This window comes from Drosophila gunungcola, chromosome 3R (genome assembly GCF_025200985.1).
Source record: "Drosophila gunungcola strain Sukarami chromosome 3R, Dgunungcola_SK_2, whole genome shotgun sequence".
NCBI lineage: Eukaryota > Metazoa > Arthropoda > Insecta > Diptera > Drosophilidae > Drosophila > Drosophila gunungcola.
In genome coordinates, this window is record NC_069139.1 from 1,458,488 (window position 1) to 1,478,143 (window position 19,656).

General features: G+C 36.4%; 1 protein-coding gene across 10 annotated transcripts in view; it reads left to right on the plus strand.

The window, feature by feature from the left end:
* Nucleotides 1-527: 527 nt before the first annotated feature.
* The window catches only part of LOC128261082 (mucin-5AC), a 38,352-nt gene continuing 19,223 nt past the window's right edge, over nt 528-19,656 (plus strand). For 7 of the 10 annotated variants that reach the window (XR_008268235.1, XR_008268244.1, XM_052995152.1 and 4 more), the window contains exon 1: nt 18,633-18,782. Coding sequence is in view for 6 of the 10 variants with exons in the window: in XM_052995152.1 (XP_052851112.1) it covers nt 18,765-18,782 (18 nt within the window). In the remaining 4 variants the exon portion in view is untranslated. Of the gene's footprint in view, nt 1,612-8,818; nt 9,432-18,632; nt 18,783-19,656 lie in introns of those variants that run through there. The other 3 variants (XM_052994655.1, XM_052994573.1, XM_052994901.1) reach the window with 3 other exon arrangements.

A 19,656-nucleotide genomic window follows, 5' to 3' on the forward strand; every position in this document is an offset into this window, starting at 1 on the left:
GCCGCCATCGACCTGACCCATGGGCTGATAAAGGAAAAAACCCGCTGCCTTGGTTGTACTATACTCCGGTTTTGGTTTGCACACGGGGAACACTGCACAGTGGAACCTACCTGAGAAGAATAAGGTTTTTTTTATAACTTAAGAATTAGTCTTAAATTTGTATCCCTTGTCAAACTGCATCTCCTTTCTTTTTAAAATATATATTTAAAAACTCTTTTTAAATTAAAACCAATTTATTTCTAGTTAGGTAAAGCTTTAAATAATTTCTAAAAAAAATTAAAATAAAGGAAATACCTACCAAACAGAAATTCCTAGAGTTTCTTTCACTCTTCAACTTAAAAATTGGTTTTAAGTTTTGTATTTAAAGAATATACATAAACAAAATTGGAATATTTAAGGAGCCATTTATTTTGCATAATTAAATATGGTGTTGAATATGGTTTTGTTTATTTTTGTTTTAAAGGGATAGGTGGCAGAATTACAATCTATTAGGAATTTTATGGCTTTCATTTTCAAGAACGGCATAGTCAGCAATCGGAAAAGGTTTGAAAAACTTGAATGAGCATACCCCTTTGCATAAATAGGTTCTTTAACCTGTCGAGTCTTCACTGTAGATGTTATTCGAAAACTGTTGTTTTTAAGCGGCAAAGGCAATCGTTATCATCAGTGGTCGGCGTCGTCTGCCTGCCAGCCCGCCCGCTCGTCTCGATCGATGTGAGATCGCTCCGCTCGTCCCTTTCTGTTGATGTTGCTGTTTCTGCCTGCCGCATCCGCCAGCCTTTTTTTTCCGAACACGCGAGCTCTTCACGTGATCGCTGCTGATTGTGGCCTGTGCCCGGTGCCCCGTTTCTATTTCGGGCTTCCAGTTAAGTCATAAACGCGGGCTAATTACCCTTAACCGGAAAAGTGATTTGAATGTGCGCGCCAGCAGCCGCTGTGACTGCCAAACCATCGGATTCCATCTGCAGTTCCCAGCGAGGAGATGGCGCAAGCGCCAGCATCGCATCAAAACAATGAGCAAATGAGCAGGAACCAACGGCCGTTTGTATCTGCATCTCGCTTCCGCCCACCGCCTCAGATGTATCTCAAATTGGGGGAAAACCTGAGAGCGAGCGAGAGTATCTCGCAGTACGAGTATCTCAATCTCGGAAAGCATCCATCCATCGGCATCCATCGGTTTTTGGGATGCTGAGCGAGAGCTTCTGCTTTGGCAACGCGCACTTGGCCAAAATAGTTGTTGGTTCGCATGCAAAACGTTAAAATCGCATTAGCTGAAAGACATTTTTATACCAACGGCGCGTTTTTAATTTTTTCTACACCACAACAACACAGAAAACAAAAAAATTAAATATAATAGACAACGTAGATGGCAGAAAGTAAAACAAAAAAGCAACGAGCAAAGCTAAACTATACTTTTAACGTTTAAAAATTCGATGCGTATACATAAGTATAAATAAATAAGCGCGTGTATAAATGAATACATATAATAAATGATATTTCAATAATTTTCAAACAACACAAAAGGTTCGAGCAGCGTTCTGTGAAAAAAAAGGAATGAAAAATCAAGAAAGAAAAGTGCTGGTGAAAAACCAATTAACCAAGAAACAAGAAGTTAATGGCATTGATTTTTTTTCTTAAATAGTTGACAGAAATGTAAAGCTATAAAGTTTTCGATTTTTGTGCAGTCGTGTGTATAACTGTATGAAATGCAAGGACTTTTGGGATACTCTTCATCCCATTTTTTCTGTGGGATCAATGGGATTTCGAAAAAAAATTGAGGACGTAATGCCAAACAGGAAAATTCATACATAATACAATGGAGTAAATTGCTAACTGTGTTTCGGGCCCTCTCGTGTGTTTGTGTGTGTGTGTTCGTCGGGATTATGTGACTCTGCGTATACATATCTACAATGTCGGATATGGCAGTATATACTATATATATAGATATTTGGATATGTATATATATCTTTATGAATGCCCTGCTGGCTGCCAAAATAGTTTCCCGTTTCACAAATGTCCTGGCAGGATTCTGTGTTAATTTCCCATAACCACCTTTAAGGAACACCAAAATTTAAAGGGGAAATATACATATATCTTTTTTTGTGTTCCACACAAACAATCTCAAAACTTTCAATTGCCTTTCATTGACAGTTAAAACGAAAGTTATCAAAAACATGAACAACCAGCGAAGTTGTACCATGATAATAATAGCAGCAGCTGCAGCAACAACAACAACGAAGGAGCGTTGACAACGACAATGACATCGACAACAATTCAGAAGTCAAACACGACACAACAACAACACAAACACAAATTAAATAACAACGAAAAATAAAAGTAGCCAAAAAACTTTGCGAAAAGACACACGCACACATATATAAGTAAAAAGGGGCGGTGGACGGGGGGTGTGGCCGTCCTTTATGGGGAAACAAACTTTTAACATAGTAGCCCACATACACGTACAAATATACGCCCGTAAATTCACCCCTCCCCACCGAATCACACACACAAATACACAGAGAAAAAAAGAAATGAGAAAGCAGTAAAGCAGTAAAGAGAAAAGGAATCGAAGCGAAGGATGCGAGCGGGGTTGGGGTAAGGGGGATATTGCGATGCCAAAGGACGATTGCACACTGTGTCAATTTTGTAACAATATTTGGAATACTATAATGTATAATGGAATGTACCCGTATCTGACAATCCCACTACAATGTACCAATAATGAGTTGTCTGCAGTGGTGTGCGTGTGTTTACAGTGGTTTGTGTTCAAAAGAGTTTATAACTATAAGCTGGAGTTAAAGAATAAAATAAACTAAATTAATTTTGATTCGCAAAACTAGTAAATCGATGTTTAAATTATAGTTTACAAGGCAATTCTATTTATAGGATATTTTTAATACATTATTACTGCTGGTCTTATAATGCATGGCTTATTTTAGTTTGTTTCGAGATATTTAAAAAATGTTACGATATTATTTTACATATTATTTACATATTCTTGAAGAGAAGACATAAATAAACGATTTCTAAAATCTTAACGTAGTCCTTAAGAAATTTTTGAAATTATTAAGACGATTGATCTAAAAATATGCACGTATTTCGAGTGAATTCCAATTATTCTATTATTATTTTGAGCAACAGCATGTTCAGCATGTTTATACATATTGGGTTATAAGATTTAATAATGTTTCATAGTACACTTTTATAGCTTCTAAACTTTTGAAACGTAAACAAATTTCTATTATCTTTAGCAGCACTCATAAAAGAAGTTTTTAATTTTTCATAATAAAAAGTTTGACTACACACAACACCACAAACAACCACTTAAAGCCGTGTTTTCAATATTTGACCACTGCTTTAGATTAGGAAGTATATTTGGTGTGCATTACAATGAAACCATCCAATAGTTCACTTGTTTTCAATTTCTGAAATCCATTATTCCCCACAAATTCTGGGGATTTTCCCAACTTGAGTCCAACCTATAGTGATATATTAATTATTTACTCTACATTTAAAAGTATATTTCTTGTTTTGTAGTTCAAAAATTGTTTTCAATTCCTGGAAAACCATTCGGGTATTCCCCAAAAATGTGGTTTTCCCTGGGTAATTCGAATAAATTTCTGGAAATTCCCCAGCCTAACTCCATGGTATGCCAACTCCAGCCCATAGTAAATCATCAGGGAGCATTGTTGTTGGCAGGGAAAAGGATGCGCGATGCGGGACGCACGAGCGGATAAAACGAACGCACGACCAGAGCAGTGCGGCACGACCGCTTTCTCCCAGCTTTCTCTCCGGCGCCACACCACCCACCTCCCACTTTACCCCCCAAAAAGCACGCGCTACAGCAGCGAGTTAACTTTGACGTTATGCTGTAAGCGTTGGGTGCTTCGTTTAAATGAGTGCTCGTTGAATGTGTGAGTAATTGGGGGATGCTGGCTAGAGGGGGTTGGATATAGGGAAGAAGGGGGTTGGTGGGTGGTGGGTGGCAGCTTGGGGATTGCTTGGAATGGAAGAGCAAACGACAACAAGCAAAACATTGATGTTACTTGGCGGAGGTTGCCAGTAGACGCTGGCTGGCTTTTATAGTTTTGCCAAAAGGAGTGAAATGGCGCCAGCTGAAGATTTATGCATGTATTTGTTACTGTAGATGTGTTTGTGTGTGTGTATGTGCGGGAAATTATGAAAGCATTTTTGTGTGCGAGTTTGAGTAAACAAGACCACTGTTTTTGGTTGGGGGTTGTTTTGCGGCCAACACGGCGTATGTGTGTTGTGTTGAGCCTGCCTATATTTGCGGCTGTATCTGTCGTGTGTGTTTGCGTGTTTGCTTACCTTCGCTGCATTTGCTGATTTTAAGGCCGCCGCATATGGTTAATGGCCTTCTGTCCGCCCGCCTCCCGGTCCTCCAGTTCCAATGATGATGATACAGAGGATACAGATGGAAATGGAGGCCGTCCAGCAATGGCACTCACTCACTGCAGCACTGACTGACCTTCACCCATTTAACGCCACTTAACCGCTGACATACCGACCAGAAGTTGAATGTCATCGCAATTCATTTGCCATTTTTGGGGAAAAAGGGTAAACTTTCATTTTTATAAGGTCATAACAACAAAAATCATCATTGATGTGGAATCAAAGTTTACATTTCATTAAATAAAGTTTGATTTGGATCTGGTTAAGCTATTCTTAAAAATTATGCCCACACAAGTTGTACGCGATTAAAAAAGCTATATATACCATTAAAACAATATATACGGTTATGTTTGAAAAATTATTAAATGATTATTATAGTTTCACACAATCGCTGTAATATTTTTTCAAAGCATTGTTTTTGTTTATAACAAAGAACACACTATTCGAGGCGCTCTTTAAAAAACAGCGTTTATTACAAACTCAAGCCAAAATTTGCATAAAAAAAATTAATACATATTTATTGGCAACTACCAAGAGATGATTCAAGTATATATGATCACCCTGAAAAAATGTTTTAAAACCTATCTTTAACTTGAGTTCCCAAAAAAAAAACAATTTCCAAAAACAAATGTTCATCTCCTTAGTTTAGTTCTTTAAAGGAAGTGTTTAGAAAATATACATTTTTGAATAGAGAAATTTTAAGCATATAAATTATGCAACACTACATTTATTTTCAACTATCAAGGGATAACCCACGTTTATACAATCCAAATAAGAAAAGATGCTGAAATAAATTGCGAGCAGTTAAAAATACGTAACTTCAACTTGAGTTTCCCAAATAAAACGATTGTCAAATATAAATTTTTAACTCCTTAATTTATAAATTAAAGGAAATGTTCACAAAATTCATATGTTGAGCTAGAGAAGTTTAATACGAATCCAAGACCGAGTTAGTGACCAAAATAGGTAGTAATTTTTGACCTTGGTGCACCGCTCTCCGTAATTTACAAGCCCTGGAAGCTGCACAATTCGCAATGCACAATGCACAGGTGGGGGATGGATAGCTCAGTTTAATTTTAGAATCAGAGACATCAATGCAAGGGAAATTGAGCGGCTTCCGGGGATAGGGATAACGATAACCATGACAACGAGGAGCTGCAACAAACTGCCGCAAAGTACAGTTTTCAGTTTTCAGTCCGATTCCGGATTTACGGTCAAGTGGTCGCGACACGGCATTATTGATCGCCGCCCAAGGAAATGGTGATATTTATTAATCAACATCCAATCAAATTAAATTTCCATACGCGGGCGCCGGGTAAAAATATACGTACATATAATATATGACATAAAATGTATGAACGGGGAAATAAATATTGGACTGCCAATTCCAATTTTAATATAATGGCCAATGGCAAATTTAATATCATCCGCGAGCAAGGCAAAATTGCTGTCGTTAAAATATTTTACAACATCCTACAAAGATTGAAAACGAATCAAGCGAACATCCATGCGAGTGGGTGTGTGTTTATGGCAGTGGGCGGGGCTGTTGGGGGGACGTGGCATTTTTTGGGGCAATCCCCTTCAGTATCATATGTGTGTTGTTGTTGCCTTAAAGTAAAACATGAAAATTCAAATATTGCCAGAGTCATGTGAAAATTGCATGTTGTTTATTTACATTGTTTGGCGCTGTAAAAGCGCAGTGAACGTATAGATACGTATCGTACGTATCTTGCATATCGCGTGTGTAATTAGAGGCCACCAATTTGCCAGATTGAAAGTGCCTGTCGCTTGGAAGATTTGTGAGTCTTGAGAAATATGAAAGATTTGTGTGTGTTTACATTCGGGGGCGTTTGCACTGCCTTTGCTTCTTTTATTTATTTATCTTTGCCGATAAAGAAAACGCGGAATGAGGAAGTGTCGGTCACAAATTCTTTTCTCTGCTGCCAAAATTTATTCAAAAGATCCTTTAAGTCTCTGTAGGCCAAAGGCCCAAACTTTTCCACCTGGTTCAGTTTTATTGGCATTTAAAGCAATTAAAAAGTCACACACAAAACACCCGCCCATACACACAGAAAAGTTGAACTTAATTTAGAACAACAAAGTGAATAAACATTTTAGACACCTCCTTTTTCCACTTTTCCGTTGACAGTCAGCTGTTACATGGAAATGAGACCTGAATTTCATTTAAGCCATTACTGAATCCGCTTTTTTTTGGGTTGTTTCGTTTACTTTGCAAGTTATTGAACCCGTAAAAGTTTTTAATTAAAATTCAAATTAGACAAATTAAATTGCCTTCTAGGTGTTTGGAGCCCAATTGCCATTCGAAATGTAAGAGATGTATTTTTATGGCAAGTCTTGGGAACGTGCGTTAAATTTTAATTGATTTTTCCCAACGAATTGTGGGTGTTTGTGTGTGTGAGTGTGTATCTGTGTGTACCTGCGTACGCCCAAAGTAAACGAAGCGAGATGTGAAAACAGAGATGTGGAGTACAGAACAACAGACACAGATACACACACACATATACACATACACAAATACGAATTGGCAGACATTCAGGCGTGCGAATAAACGCACACACTCTCCCAAACAAATACACAACCACATACACATACAAAAAAGGACTCGGATTGTATTCGTATTCGTATTTGTATTCGTATTCGCATTCGCATTCGGTTCTCTGAATGAGAAGCTGCGATGTGTGAATGTGTGCGGGGGGTGGTGGGGGGTTGGGTGGTTCCGTTCGTCCCGTTGAAAGGACAATTCAAGGAGGCATTTTGCCCCCCTGTTCATAATGTTGTTGTTGCTTGTTCTTTCGTAGGCTGTTTATTTCCAAGCCTTGGCGTTGTTGTTGTTGTTATCCTGCTGATGCTGTGTATCTATGTAGAATTTATCGATTTATTTTGACTTCTCTTTATGTGCTCAGCCTTCCCTAATACATACAAACAGGGGCGTATAAGGGGGGCAAATCCATATTGAATTTTTAGGATTTTAAAAAGTAAATATACAGCTTTTTATCAGTATATCTATTGTCAAATCATTTAAAGCTTTTCTGTATTTTAAAAAGTAAATTTATAGCTTTATATCAATATATATATTGTCTAATCATTTAAAGCCTGACTTTTCTAGAAACAAGCATGAAGAATGTGCTATTGTTATTTGATGAAAGTATTTTCATGAAAACCCTTAAACTTTATGTCAAATATAAACTAAATATAGGTCACCCGACCAAACCAATATAAAATAGTTTAATGAAATACTTATACTTATTGTTAAGTCTAGCTCTCAAGAGCAAAATTCAGATTAAAAATCAGAGTATTCTTATTAAGAATCGATGAATGTGTTTTCTCAAACTCAAACCTTCTTAAGAAAACCTGATAATCTCAAATTAATGACAAACAATATTAAATATAATTATTCTCACTCACCATCCCGTTGAATTCGTTTAAATATTTCAAACAATGCCAAAAAGCGGTCTAAACTTTCCTAACTAAAATACGAAAGGAATATATGAGAACAGAATATCATAATACTCTTAATTCTTAAGAACCATTTTATTAAGTTCATAAATTACGTATTTTCTGATCTGTTAGTAAGAAACTAATACATTTTTAAAAGCCCCCCTTGAGATCTGAAACCTTCTTCAGCCACTGCGTACAGGCGTATTATTTAATACGAACAGGACGATAAGGCTCCAAAACTCGGTTAGCAGGCAGCCCACTTTAGGGCGCTTCTGGGTTGAGCGGTTGGGTTTCCCTTCTGCCTTTTTTGCTTTTTCCGACTGTTGTTTCTCGCTTTACTTTTTGCGCTTAATGCGCCAATTCTGACAACAGTCGAGCGGTAATGGGTGGGGATCCTTCGGAGGTTGGTATGGGACTGGGACTGGGATTGGGATGGAAGTCAAGTCGGCAAGTCGGCAAGTCGGCAACGACCCAAAGTCAAATTGAGTAAAACGCATTGAAAACTTAAGTAATTTCACAAGAACGGCCCACAGTTCTTAAAAGCTTTTTTTCCCAGCCTTTTTGTTCTAAACGAGAAGAGAAGCCCGAAGCAAGCGTTTATGCTTTCTTTTTTTTATTACTATTTTCTGTTTCGCTCTCCTTTCGCTCCTTGTTATTGCAGATGGCCAAAGTTGTTGGCCAAGTATAAAAATGTGTTTTATATTGTAATAACGAAGAATGCACAGAAGTCGAAACTCGAAAAAGAACAGAACGGCACAAAAAAATTCATAAACTGTTTAATGAAGCAGAGCAATTACATAAAACCAAAATCGAAATGTGTACAACAGTGTAGCAGAAAAGTGCTTAAAAGCAGTGATAAAGCCGAATAGTTCAATAACTGAAAAGCCAAATAAAATTTTCCTTTTGCTTTACCAAAACAACCATTTTGTTTCACTCTTTTCCACAGTAAGATGTTAGGATGTAATCGAAAAAAGCGTGCCAAGCCGTCCTCTTTACAAAGAATCAACCCTCAGCTAAAGTAAACTACGACTTTTTAAAGTTATAAACCTTGAAAAGGACAAAAACGAAACGTTGGTAGAATAGCAGAACAAGGAGTGACTTGTGTGTGTTTGTTGTGTACATAAAGACGGAAAGTATGTGAAATCGAGGTGCTAAAATGGCCGCCCTCTTGCCTCTGGCCCACCTTTTGTGTCCGTGTGAAATGCGTGTGAAATAAAACAAAAAGAAAGGAAAAATTGCGAAAAAAAAACACGAAACAACTACTACAATCAGCGACGGTGGAATAGCGATTCAATGTCACAGTCAGCGAGCAGCATCTATGTGCCCAGCTACGAATACAGATACAGATACTGGCGCCCATATACAGATACCCACACCCACACATATGTATACCGCTCACTTATGTAGAGAAAAAGCCTTAGCCGCAGATTAGTGAGCCAGTTTCAAGGGGCAAGAGACGAGAGACAACGAGAGAAAGTCAAGACGAGTACGACAATCAACATACATCATACGCACCGTGGGACGCGGCGCAAAACGCAAATGCAGCCCCCGATCGATCGGTAAGCCATAAAAAGCTAACGAAAACCAATTTCCCCCGAGGAACTCTACTCTTTCGTACCCCCTGCTCTCTATAAACACACTTTGCTCAAGTTTGATTTGGACCTATTTTGTTTAATTGGTGTTTCCGTTTGTTTTGAGTACTAACCACGACTAACCAATAAAGTAGGTTAAGCCAAATAACACTGCGAAAATTTTTTAACTATGGAATAAAATTGTATTAAAATCTTATAATTTGATCCTTTCTTTAAATATTAAAAATGTTGATTTTTAATTTTTGTTTTTTAATTGTAAAGCTAAATTAAAGTATAAAGTTGTTTTATATAAACCATTACAAAAAGTCTTCGTAATTGTTAAAACTAGTATTTTTACTCAATACTAATATTAAAAATAAATCTTAAACGGTTGGGAACTCTGTGATTAAAATCAGTAGAGCAGTTTTTAAAATCCCTTAACTGCGCCCAATGTTGTGCTATATGTGATGATCGCTATTGTGATGATGATGACTCCCTCCGCTTCCTGTGATAAATGTTCCAATTTATTTATGGCTGGCATTAACAAGCATCTAAAATATGTGCTGACACAGAAAAACACTCGCACACCCTACACGAACACCCACACACAAAAGCGGTATTGGCACTGAGTTTTGCGACAAATTCACGCGGCGTAAACGTGCTGCCAACAATGCAAAACTCGGTGTGTTTTGCACCGACAACAACAATAGTAATACATAATAATAACAGGAACAAAAACATAAGCATCACCATTCGACATCGACATCATCAGCAAAACCACCACAGCAACCAATTCTCAGCGTTCAAAGTTCAATGACGTTGGCATCGTCATCCAAGAAATTTCTATTTCGGACTAATGGAAAATTTGTAATTTTTTATGTGGCTTCAATTTCTGGAGAATTTCATAGGAATCCCATTTTCATTTCATTGTATTTCTCGAACAAGCTTTAAATTTAAATTTGGTCGGAAAAGTTTGGTTTTTTGATGCATTGCTGCTATTGAATCGATGGTATTTGCACTTTGCACAGGTGTTGTTGATAACTAAAGCTGGACACATAAAACGAAATCGATGCTTATAATGAATTTTTAGTCTAAATGAAAACATGAATCAATTTTGGAGGTTATAAAATTATCAACATAAATGTATTTTTACCAAAAAACATTAAACCTAAAACCATTAGTTTTACCAAAGCTTTTATGTTCATATTATTCTAGTTATTTAATTAATTCAAAATGTTATTTATTATACTTGATTAGGCAAACTCAAATTTTCTGACAAAATATAATTAACTTTGATGAATACAAATAATATTCTATGTTAGTCAGTGTGATGCAAAAAATACCATTTTGATAAGCTTTATAATTGATTAACTAATCTTTAACATTTAAAATTAAAAGCTTAAAATAATTAATTACTTTAAGAATAAGTTTTAGCATGAAAACAGTATCCTTCATCAACATTATTAAGTTGACAAATTAAAAAACAATCAATTTTGCTTATGAACTACCTATGGACACATTACTTCCTTTCTCATTTATTGAATCCATTGAAGTGAAAAAGTAATTATATTTCACAAAATCACAGAAATTGTTTTCCTCCAATTTGGTAGTTTTCTGTATGGCTCTAGTAACCAGTGTTGTCAATTTGTTTGTTTCCGGATAAATCTTTTCTTGTTCAAGAGGTGTTTTCCAAATCATTTACAAACCAAAACAAGAAAATCGGCTTTTGTATTGTTTTCAAAAATATAAGTGAGAACATCACAGTAAAAAGAGGTGTTTTGTAATATCTTGAGTTTTTTGGTTTTTTTTTTTAAGTAGGTTATTATTATGTATTTTGTCTGCTGGCAGCACTACCTTTTTGAGTGACCAATGCCTGCCAGTCAAATTTATGACCAAAGCGCAATAACAGACAATTGACGTCACCGTAAACTAGGTATAGGAATTTCTTATTTATTTATTATATTTTTATTTGGCTTTACGTGAATGACTTTTTTCTTTTTTTTTTTCTTTGCCACATTGCGTATGCGGTAATACGTTCCCCATTGCGTCAAGGGGAAATCGAAAAAGAACGATCTCAGCAGATGACTTTATGACTTATGGAGGACGCAGCGTTGATCTATTGCTGATAAAGTGAAAGTCAAGTTATGTTAGAAATGTAATTATTCATGTCTGGGGACAAACAAACAAACAAAGAATCTGGCTTGAATTTTTGAGGAACATGCTAAATGTAGTCCGTCGCCAGCGGAATGTCAATGGGCAGCAAGGCATCAAGGCAGTGCCTTTTTGGAATATATATGTACTATATGTAGTGTTTGGCTTGTTTTGCCTTTGCTTCTGGCGTCTCGACGGTTGACGGTCGTCGCGTCATTTATCTGTCAGCGTTGCCGTTGCTTGATGAACTATTAATTTCTGGTTGCCGAGGCAAGAATTTATTTTCGTCAACTGTGGCACGTGTGCCGCGAACATCAGCGGCTGCGGCTGAATGCGAATGCGGCTGCTGTGCGCTGTTTGCTGTTCATAAAAAATAATTTGAATAAATTCCCAGCGAAGAGTGACAAATCCCTACAGCTTGCAGCAGTAAAATATGTGGACATAAAACACGAATTTTGTGGAATATTTATCAGGTATTTGAATAAAGGCAGTGGGAGCGGAGCTTTATCCTGATGCAAATGGTTGAAGGCTACGCTCTGTAATCCGATTTGCAGGACACGAAATTTATGCCTCACATTTCAGTGCAGCCACAAATTCATTAATTATAATCTGATGCAAAATTCGATAGAGGCCTTGAATATTTCGTTGTGGTAATATACCTCACAGAGCTCTAACTAATTTAATTCTGCTTGATTAAACTGCACTCGTTGATGTTTTTCTGCATATTCTACATGTTATTGTGAGTAATTTGCAGTTTTAAGGGCCAAATAGGCTGCAACATTGTTCGGAACATAATTGGAAGGCGTCTGGCGGAAAAGACATGGCAGCCACATCAAATGCGACAGGGACAAAGGCAGGGGGTTTGCTTTTGTGTCGCGTTTTGCACTGACAACGACAGGTGGTCGCCCATATACTGGGCCAGAAGTACCAGAAGTAGCCACGGCCTACACGGCGTATGCGTGTTCCGCCTCTAAGGATGAGAGATGAGATGCGATGAGATGATCGCACAGGTTTCGCTTTATTCTGGCTCTCGTTCGTGTACGCGAGAGGTATGTCCATTAGCTGATTTAATGAAATCGTAAATCAAATGAGCGGATTGCTAAAAATATATCTGGCGCGTATTTTATGTTTTTTGAAGTGGAACTTATGTACAACAGCAACAAACCAGCAGCAACGGCCGCCGGCAGCCGCCGAACAATAGATGAAACGTAGACGATTGTGCCAAAGTACAAGTATGTCCCTGCCTTTTCAGGCACATGCATAAGTTCAGTGAGAAAATTGCAACTCTCAAATTAAAATAAAACTTGAGGTCATCAATAAGACTACATTTTATTTGAACTCGTACTATCATATTGAATGTACCTTCATAAACCACTATCCAAATTGTTTATCAAAAACAATTGTTTAAAAATTTGTAAAGTAAATGTAAAGCCCAAAAAAGATAAATAGCTATTTTCATTATATTTAAAGGGGCTTTTCTTATTTTTTGAAAATACCTTACTTTGTTTAATATTTTTTCACTCAGTGCATTTATGGTGCCAATGTGTTGGTATATTCTAATGATGAGCACATGTATTGCTTCGTATTGCAAAACTTGGCGTTTTATTTCGACATTTCTCACCGTGAATAATGCATGCGATTCCTTGGTCGCCTTTCTGGTTAGTCTGCTTGGGCTAGGTTTTGGTTGTGCTTTTGGTTTTTGTTTCTGTTTGAGTTTTTTTTCTGTTTCTGTTTATGCCAAAAGTGCAGCGTTGTCGCCGTCTTTTTGGCCGTCTTGGCCGTCTTTCAATAGGCGTGTCCGTTGTGGCCAAGATTTCGCTTGGCTGGCCGGCGTCACAGTTTTCGCGTCTGCGTCTGCATTTTCCCATGGATGCCAATGGGTGTGCGCATCTTTATTTAATTAACATATTTTATTTGCGCACACACACACACACACACCGATGATTTATGCCTGGCGTTTTGGTGCACTTTATGCTGCCTTTCAGTCAGCGATTGTCATTTTTAAGTAGCTCTTTATTCCCGCACTTTCCCCGTCTGCCAAATTAATCGCCTGCATTAGTCAGTTTTTGGGGCCTTTGGCCATTGTTGGCACTGGCCGTGTGACTAATTTGATTACACTCACTAAGAATTTGAATTTTACGCGATTCTGACTTTATTTTGAGGCATTTTCTTGTATTGTCCGCCCTGAGAGCTGTCGGTTTTCTACATTAAATTAATGCTCACTTACTGTGCCGGCAGCCATCTAATGTTATTTATACAGCAAAGCTGTTCGCATCGCGCAGATACTATCGCCAGTATCCGTGAACATTCCTCGAATGATATGTCATCCAAATGTGATTAATTTAATGCCTTCAACTCGCAGGCAGCCGCGAGTGCTGCAATATTTTTGTAGGATTTCTAATATTAGTGGTGTCAACAAATATTTGCCTTTGCTAAAGATCAGAAATGGGAAATCAAAGAGAAGCATCTCAAGGGATTTTAGTTTATTAAATTTGTGTTGTACTTTTGATTTTGTTATACATTTTATTTTTGTTGCAACACGTGATGCTACTTAAATGAATTGCTTAGTTTTAAAATAAATATATGTTTACCTTAACAGCTTTTTAAAATTGCAATTAAAGTCATTAATAAATTTATAGCTATTATTAACAATAGCTTCTGAGCTGTTTCAAAACTCAAAGTCTTTTAATAATTTTAAGGCTAAGGTAAACAAAAGTATCTGAACAGAAATATAAAAAAACGATCCACTCTGATGACCCAAATGAGCTGCAATATTAGTCATAAGTTAAGGAACTTACAAGTTTTTATTCCGGGCCATAAAAAAAGTCGAAATAAAGGAATGCTCTCCACACATATACTCTGTACTGACCATTAACCCAATTCAGTGGGGAGTACAAAAGAAAATGCAACTCTCAAAAGCCATTTAAGCATTATGTGCAATAAAAGTTATAAATAAAAGCCAGCACACACACACACTCCACGCGGAATGGAGGCGAATGTTTATGGGTGGGGCGTTCTCATTAGGCAAACTGTTCGATAATTAAACAGGAATGTAAATCAAGGCATCGGATTTTCCCCATTTTCACCATTTGCCCCCTGGCACAGCACGTGTGGCAATAAGCGGACGATCAAAACGCAGCTGTTTAATTGGCAGTAAAGGTACAAACTGAAGTATTCGCCATTGTCCACCGATGCTGTGTTTATTAAGCGGCAAATCAAACAGCCAGAAAATAGCTTTCACGCAGACAAACAACAACATTTAATTAAGTATACATCTTTATGCGCCAATATACATATATTGTACACTATATTCGGGGGTATATGCTCTCATATTGATGCGGATGTACGATAACAAAAAAAGTGGGTGAATTAATTTGTGTTTATTTTCGGTGTGCGCGAATGATTTTAATTGGATTTTGATATGAAATATCCAACACGCTCCACATTCTCCACATTATCCACTCACCTTGGCAGAGGCCTGCCGCTTTCGATATGTCTTCAGCATTTTACCATTTTACACACCGATTATTTTTAGGCTGTGGTCTAACATTGAAAACGCAAATGTTTATATGTTTGCCGTCTAATTTTGCGCATAGTTATTAATATTATTTTGATGAGAACTTCTTGTTTGGATGATCATGATCCTGCTGTTGACACGGCCAGCGGGGCGTTTGCGCTATATGTTTGCCGAAGTGTGTGAGGTAAGAAGGCAAAAATGAAAATTTAGGAAATCAAATTCAAATAGAAGTCTATAAAAATTCTCGAACAAAATATTAAACAAATAATAGAGGGCTTTCTCATGGAATTCTGCGGCCACCTTTGTTTTTTTACGCCGTTTATTGTGGTCGTTTTTATTGCCATTTCTGCCGGTGGTAGTGGTGTTGTATAGCTCCCTGCTTTTTTCTTCATTAGTGTGTTTTAGTGGGCGCCTTGCCAGCGATTTTCCGAAACAAATTGTCGTCGTGCTCGACAACATTCCGCACGCTTACGGCCCATACACGCCGAACAAGCCGAATCGACCCACTGTGCCAGTGTACCACTGTGCAGTGGCAACGTACAATGTGCAACGTGCACACATCGCCCATACATATTTTTAATTAAAATCAACAAGCGCTCTGGCAAGACACAGATACTCAGATACATTGACTTGGTCATCACATTTGCGGAACACTACTAAAAATATAATATGTTGAGTTAAATCTTGTTATTTATTTTCTTGTTATTACATTTTCTACTTTTGGAAAGAGTTTTAAAACTAAAGCATAAACATTCATTATGTTTAACAATATATTGTAATGAAAACAAGTATTTTTCGAGTGAGCAGTGTTGGCTAAAAGTTTTCCTGCTGAAAAAAATTCTTGGAAAACTTATTTTTATTCATCTTGGAAAAAAGACACAGAACATTTAAATTTAATAATATTATTGTGGAGTAAATCATTTAATAAAACAATTGAAGATTGTTTTCTTGTTAACATTCTTAGCTTTTTTTTGTCTTTCCAAATTTTTTGTCACCCTTTTTAATATTAGTTTTGATTTCTGCAGTTAACGAAGATATAAGGTTTTATATATTCTTCAAATTATAAAATTCATTACCATTACATTTCCACTATGCTTTTCCATTATAAAGGTAACCCACTAGGATTACTTCTGTTTTTGTTATGCAGTTTTCTCCAAGTGCAGCCGCTGTCAAAGTTGCTTAGCAAGTGCAATGCGAGCTGCAAATATCCAAAAGCTAGTCCAAAACCAAGTGCAGAAGCAGATGCCTTTGGCTCCTCCTATTGCCTGTTGCGTTTTGAGTACAATCTTGCCGTCAATCGTTCATGTCGCGCACTGTACCAATGTGCGTTTGATGCCCAACAACATGTGTAAGATCGTGTGTCTGTGGCTGCCCCCTTATATTCCCAGATAGCCGGATACCTAGAAGCCGAAAAGTTTCCTTGGCCAACTGCGCCTTTTGACGACGTCTTGTGTCTCTTGTCTTTGTTTCGTTTTCTGATTTCGCAATCGTTTTCAAAATGCTCTACTTATTGCCTCAAATGAGTGGGTTTCGTCACACATTTGGAAACACAACTGGAACCTTGCCCTTTTAGCTTATTTTTGGCTCACAAATAAATTAAAGCTAATGCTTTATAGGTGTTTTTTATCAGCATTTACATAACTCTTAAATTTATTGATTTGACTAGGCAATTTTTTTATAAATTATTGTAAAAATATAAATATATATACAATATATAAAGATGCGAAATCTGACATTTAAATAAATGTATCAAATTATATACACTCATTAAAAAAGCCTTATTTCACGCAGAGTATTTAAATGATGTAGAATGCCCAATAAAGATTTGTCATCTTTGCCAATCTTTTTGCACAGCTTTTTGTAGCATTTTTGGCGCATGTTTCGCCAAGCGTTGCCGAAACGGGTGGGACGCAAGCCAAACATGAATTAAATTAAAAATAAAACTATAGAAAATTGTAATTAAATAACTAAAAACAAAAATAAGCATGCACTCTGACAGACAAAGACTATTGTGTACCAAAATAAAATTTCATGAGACAGTGCGAAGACAACGACACTGACAACGACAACGACATCGACATCGGTGCACAAAAAAAAAGGAAAATGGAAGAGGACGTCGGTATCGATAGAGGAAAATTCGCAAGAAATGCAAAAGAAGCGAGTGCATAGAATAATTGAAATTTTCAATGCTGCAACTTGATGCAGCAAAGCAAAATATATCGATGGACATATTTTACCTTAAGACTCAGTAAAAGGAAAATTACAAAATAAAGACATATAAAACTTTGTAGACAAAGAAAGTAAGAATCACGTATCATATATGGACAAATTTATAAACCTCATTCATTTTTTTTTAACGTAAAAATGTAATAGATATTTTAAATCATGCTGAAAGGTATATATTATATATTAAACAAAATATTGACTCTTTATTGACTTGCAAACTTAAATATTTAAAATGGTTATAATAAAGTTGGCATATCGAGACTTTTTATTGATTTTGTTCAAGAGAAAAACGATGAAGTAAATAAAATTAATCATTTTACAAATATGAGAACACTTAAAAATATTATGATCTTCAAAATTATGAATTATCTATGAATAAGTAAGAATTATAAGTATAACGCCAAAGACAAATTTGCTATATGGACAAATATAAATGCCTCAGACAATTTCATAAATTTTAAGATTTGAGAAAGCTTTCTCAATTATGCTAATAAGAACAGTTGTAAGCTGAGAAAAATTTGGGTAATACTTTAAAGTTCTTTAAACATCTAAATTTGAAACTGTTTAAATGTAGTTGGAAAATTGTGACATCCTTTATTAATTTATTGATTTCATTTAAGGGACTATTCGACAGAATGACTGAAAATTTTTAGGTAGGATGACGAAAATTACTTTACAAAAAAAAGGCAGTAACTATAATATATTATGATCTGAAATATTTTTCTGTCTATGGATTAGTGGGAAATCCCAAAGAAATCTCAAACTAAAACATATTTTCAATGCCATATTTTTTTGTTTGCTAATCCTGCCGACAGGCTAATCCCCAATGAACGATCCGCTGGTGGGTCAGTCAGTAAATCAGTCAGTCAGCCAGTCAGCCAGTCAGTCAATCAGTCAATCAGTCAGTCATCACATCGCTCAGCCAACAACTAAGACTTACCGCCATTTTCGCCCACCGCCCCCTTTTTCCCCAATTTCATTCTCGAGAAGTTTTCCCCAACCGATGCGAATATTCTCATACTTTTGATTGTGTTTTGCATCGCTTTTCCGAATGCGAGTGTGCCAGTGTGTCGTCTTTTTTTCGTTTTTTTTTTTGTGCATGTGTTTTGATTTCTTGATTTTACTTCGTTTTATGCGCACATTTTTATGCATAAATTTTGACATTTGTTTGCTCTTTGGTTCCACTTCACGTTTTTATGTCACCCAAAAAAAAATCGAAATAAAACGAAAGAAATGAAAATAAGAGAAGCAGCTACGAATTCGAATATGTTCAATCATACAACAACTTTTTTCAGATTTTTGATTTTGTATCCCCATCATCACCACCACCACTACCACCACAACTACAACAACAACAACCAGTACAAGCACCAACAACAACAACATCAACAACAACAAGAACCTCATCGACGGCGTCAATTGCGACGATGGCTGCCATAAATACGGTAAGTACGCGCCAATCGACATCTAAAGAAAAAACAGTGCCAATAAAAAGTAAATCAACGTCAGCAGAAATAACAATTATGAATGTAAAAATGTAACATAATTTATGGCCTTATTCCCATATATGTTAATATTTACATTCACGCAATTTGTATCTGACATATCCCAACAATGTTTTATTTCTGAAAATTTAATATTTATAAAGTTTACTACCTCTAGGCAAAGTTTTCAAAGTTTCAAACTTTTAGTAGTATTTATTGTCAAACGTCAAGTGATACCTTTGTAATAACTTATTGTCCGCTGAGATATTTTTACCATTTCACACACAAAAGAATTAAATACACTGTAAAGAGTAAACACGGAAATGATTAAAAAAAATATTGATTAAACAAAATAATAGATTTATTTCGTTAATATTCAGAATATAATGTAACAATTCACATCCGAATTTAAATCGATATTAAATAATGTATATTCCTTAATTGTATAAAACTCTACAATATTTCCTCTTGGTGTACTATCCATAAATTTTCATAATTAACACACTGGCGTAGACAATAATGTTAATGTCATAAACCGTTTAAAAATCCATTCTTAAATGATTAAACTTGTGATATTACGCATACGGCATGTAGAACGCCAGCTGATACCCGTGTCTTTGAAGGCCTGAACATAAATAAAAATTTAAAATTAAGGAACACAGGAAAGCGGACAGATTTGGGGCCATATGACCGAGTTACCCGATGATGAATCTGTTGTTGATGATGACGACGGCGGCTTTTCTTTTCGGCCCTTGCACAAACATGTGTTTCAGCTCATTTTACTAATAAGCAATAGAAAAAAAGAGAGAAAAGCCCGATGACAAATTGCCGCCCA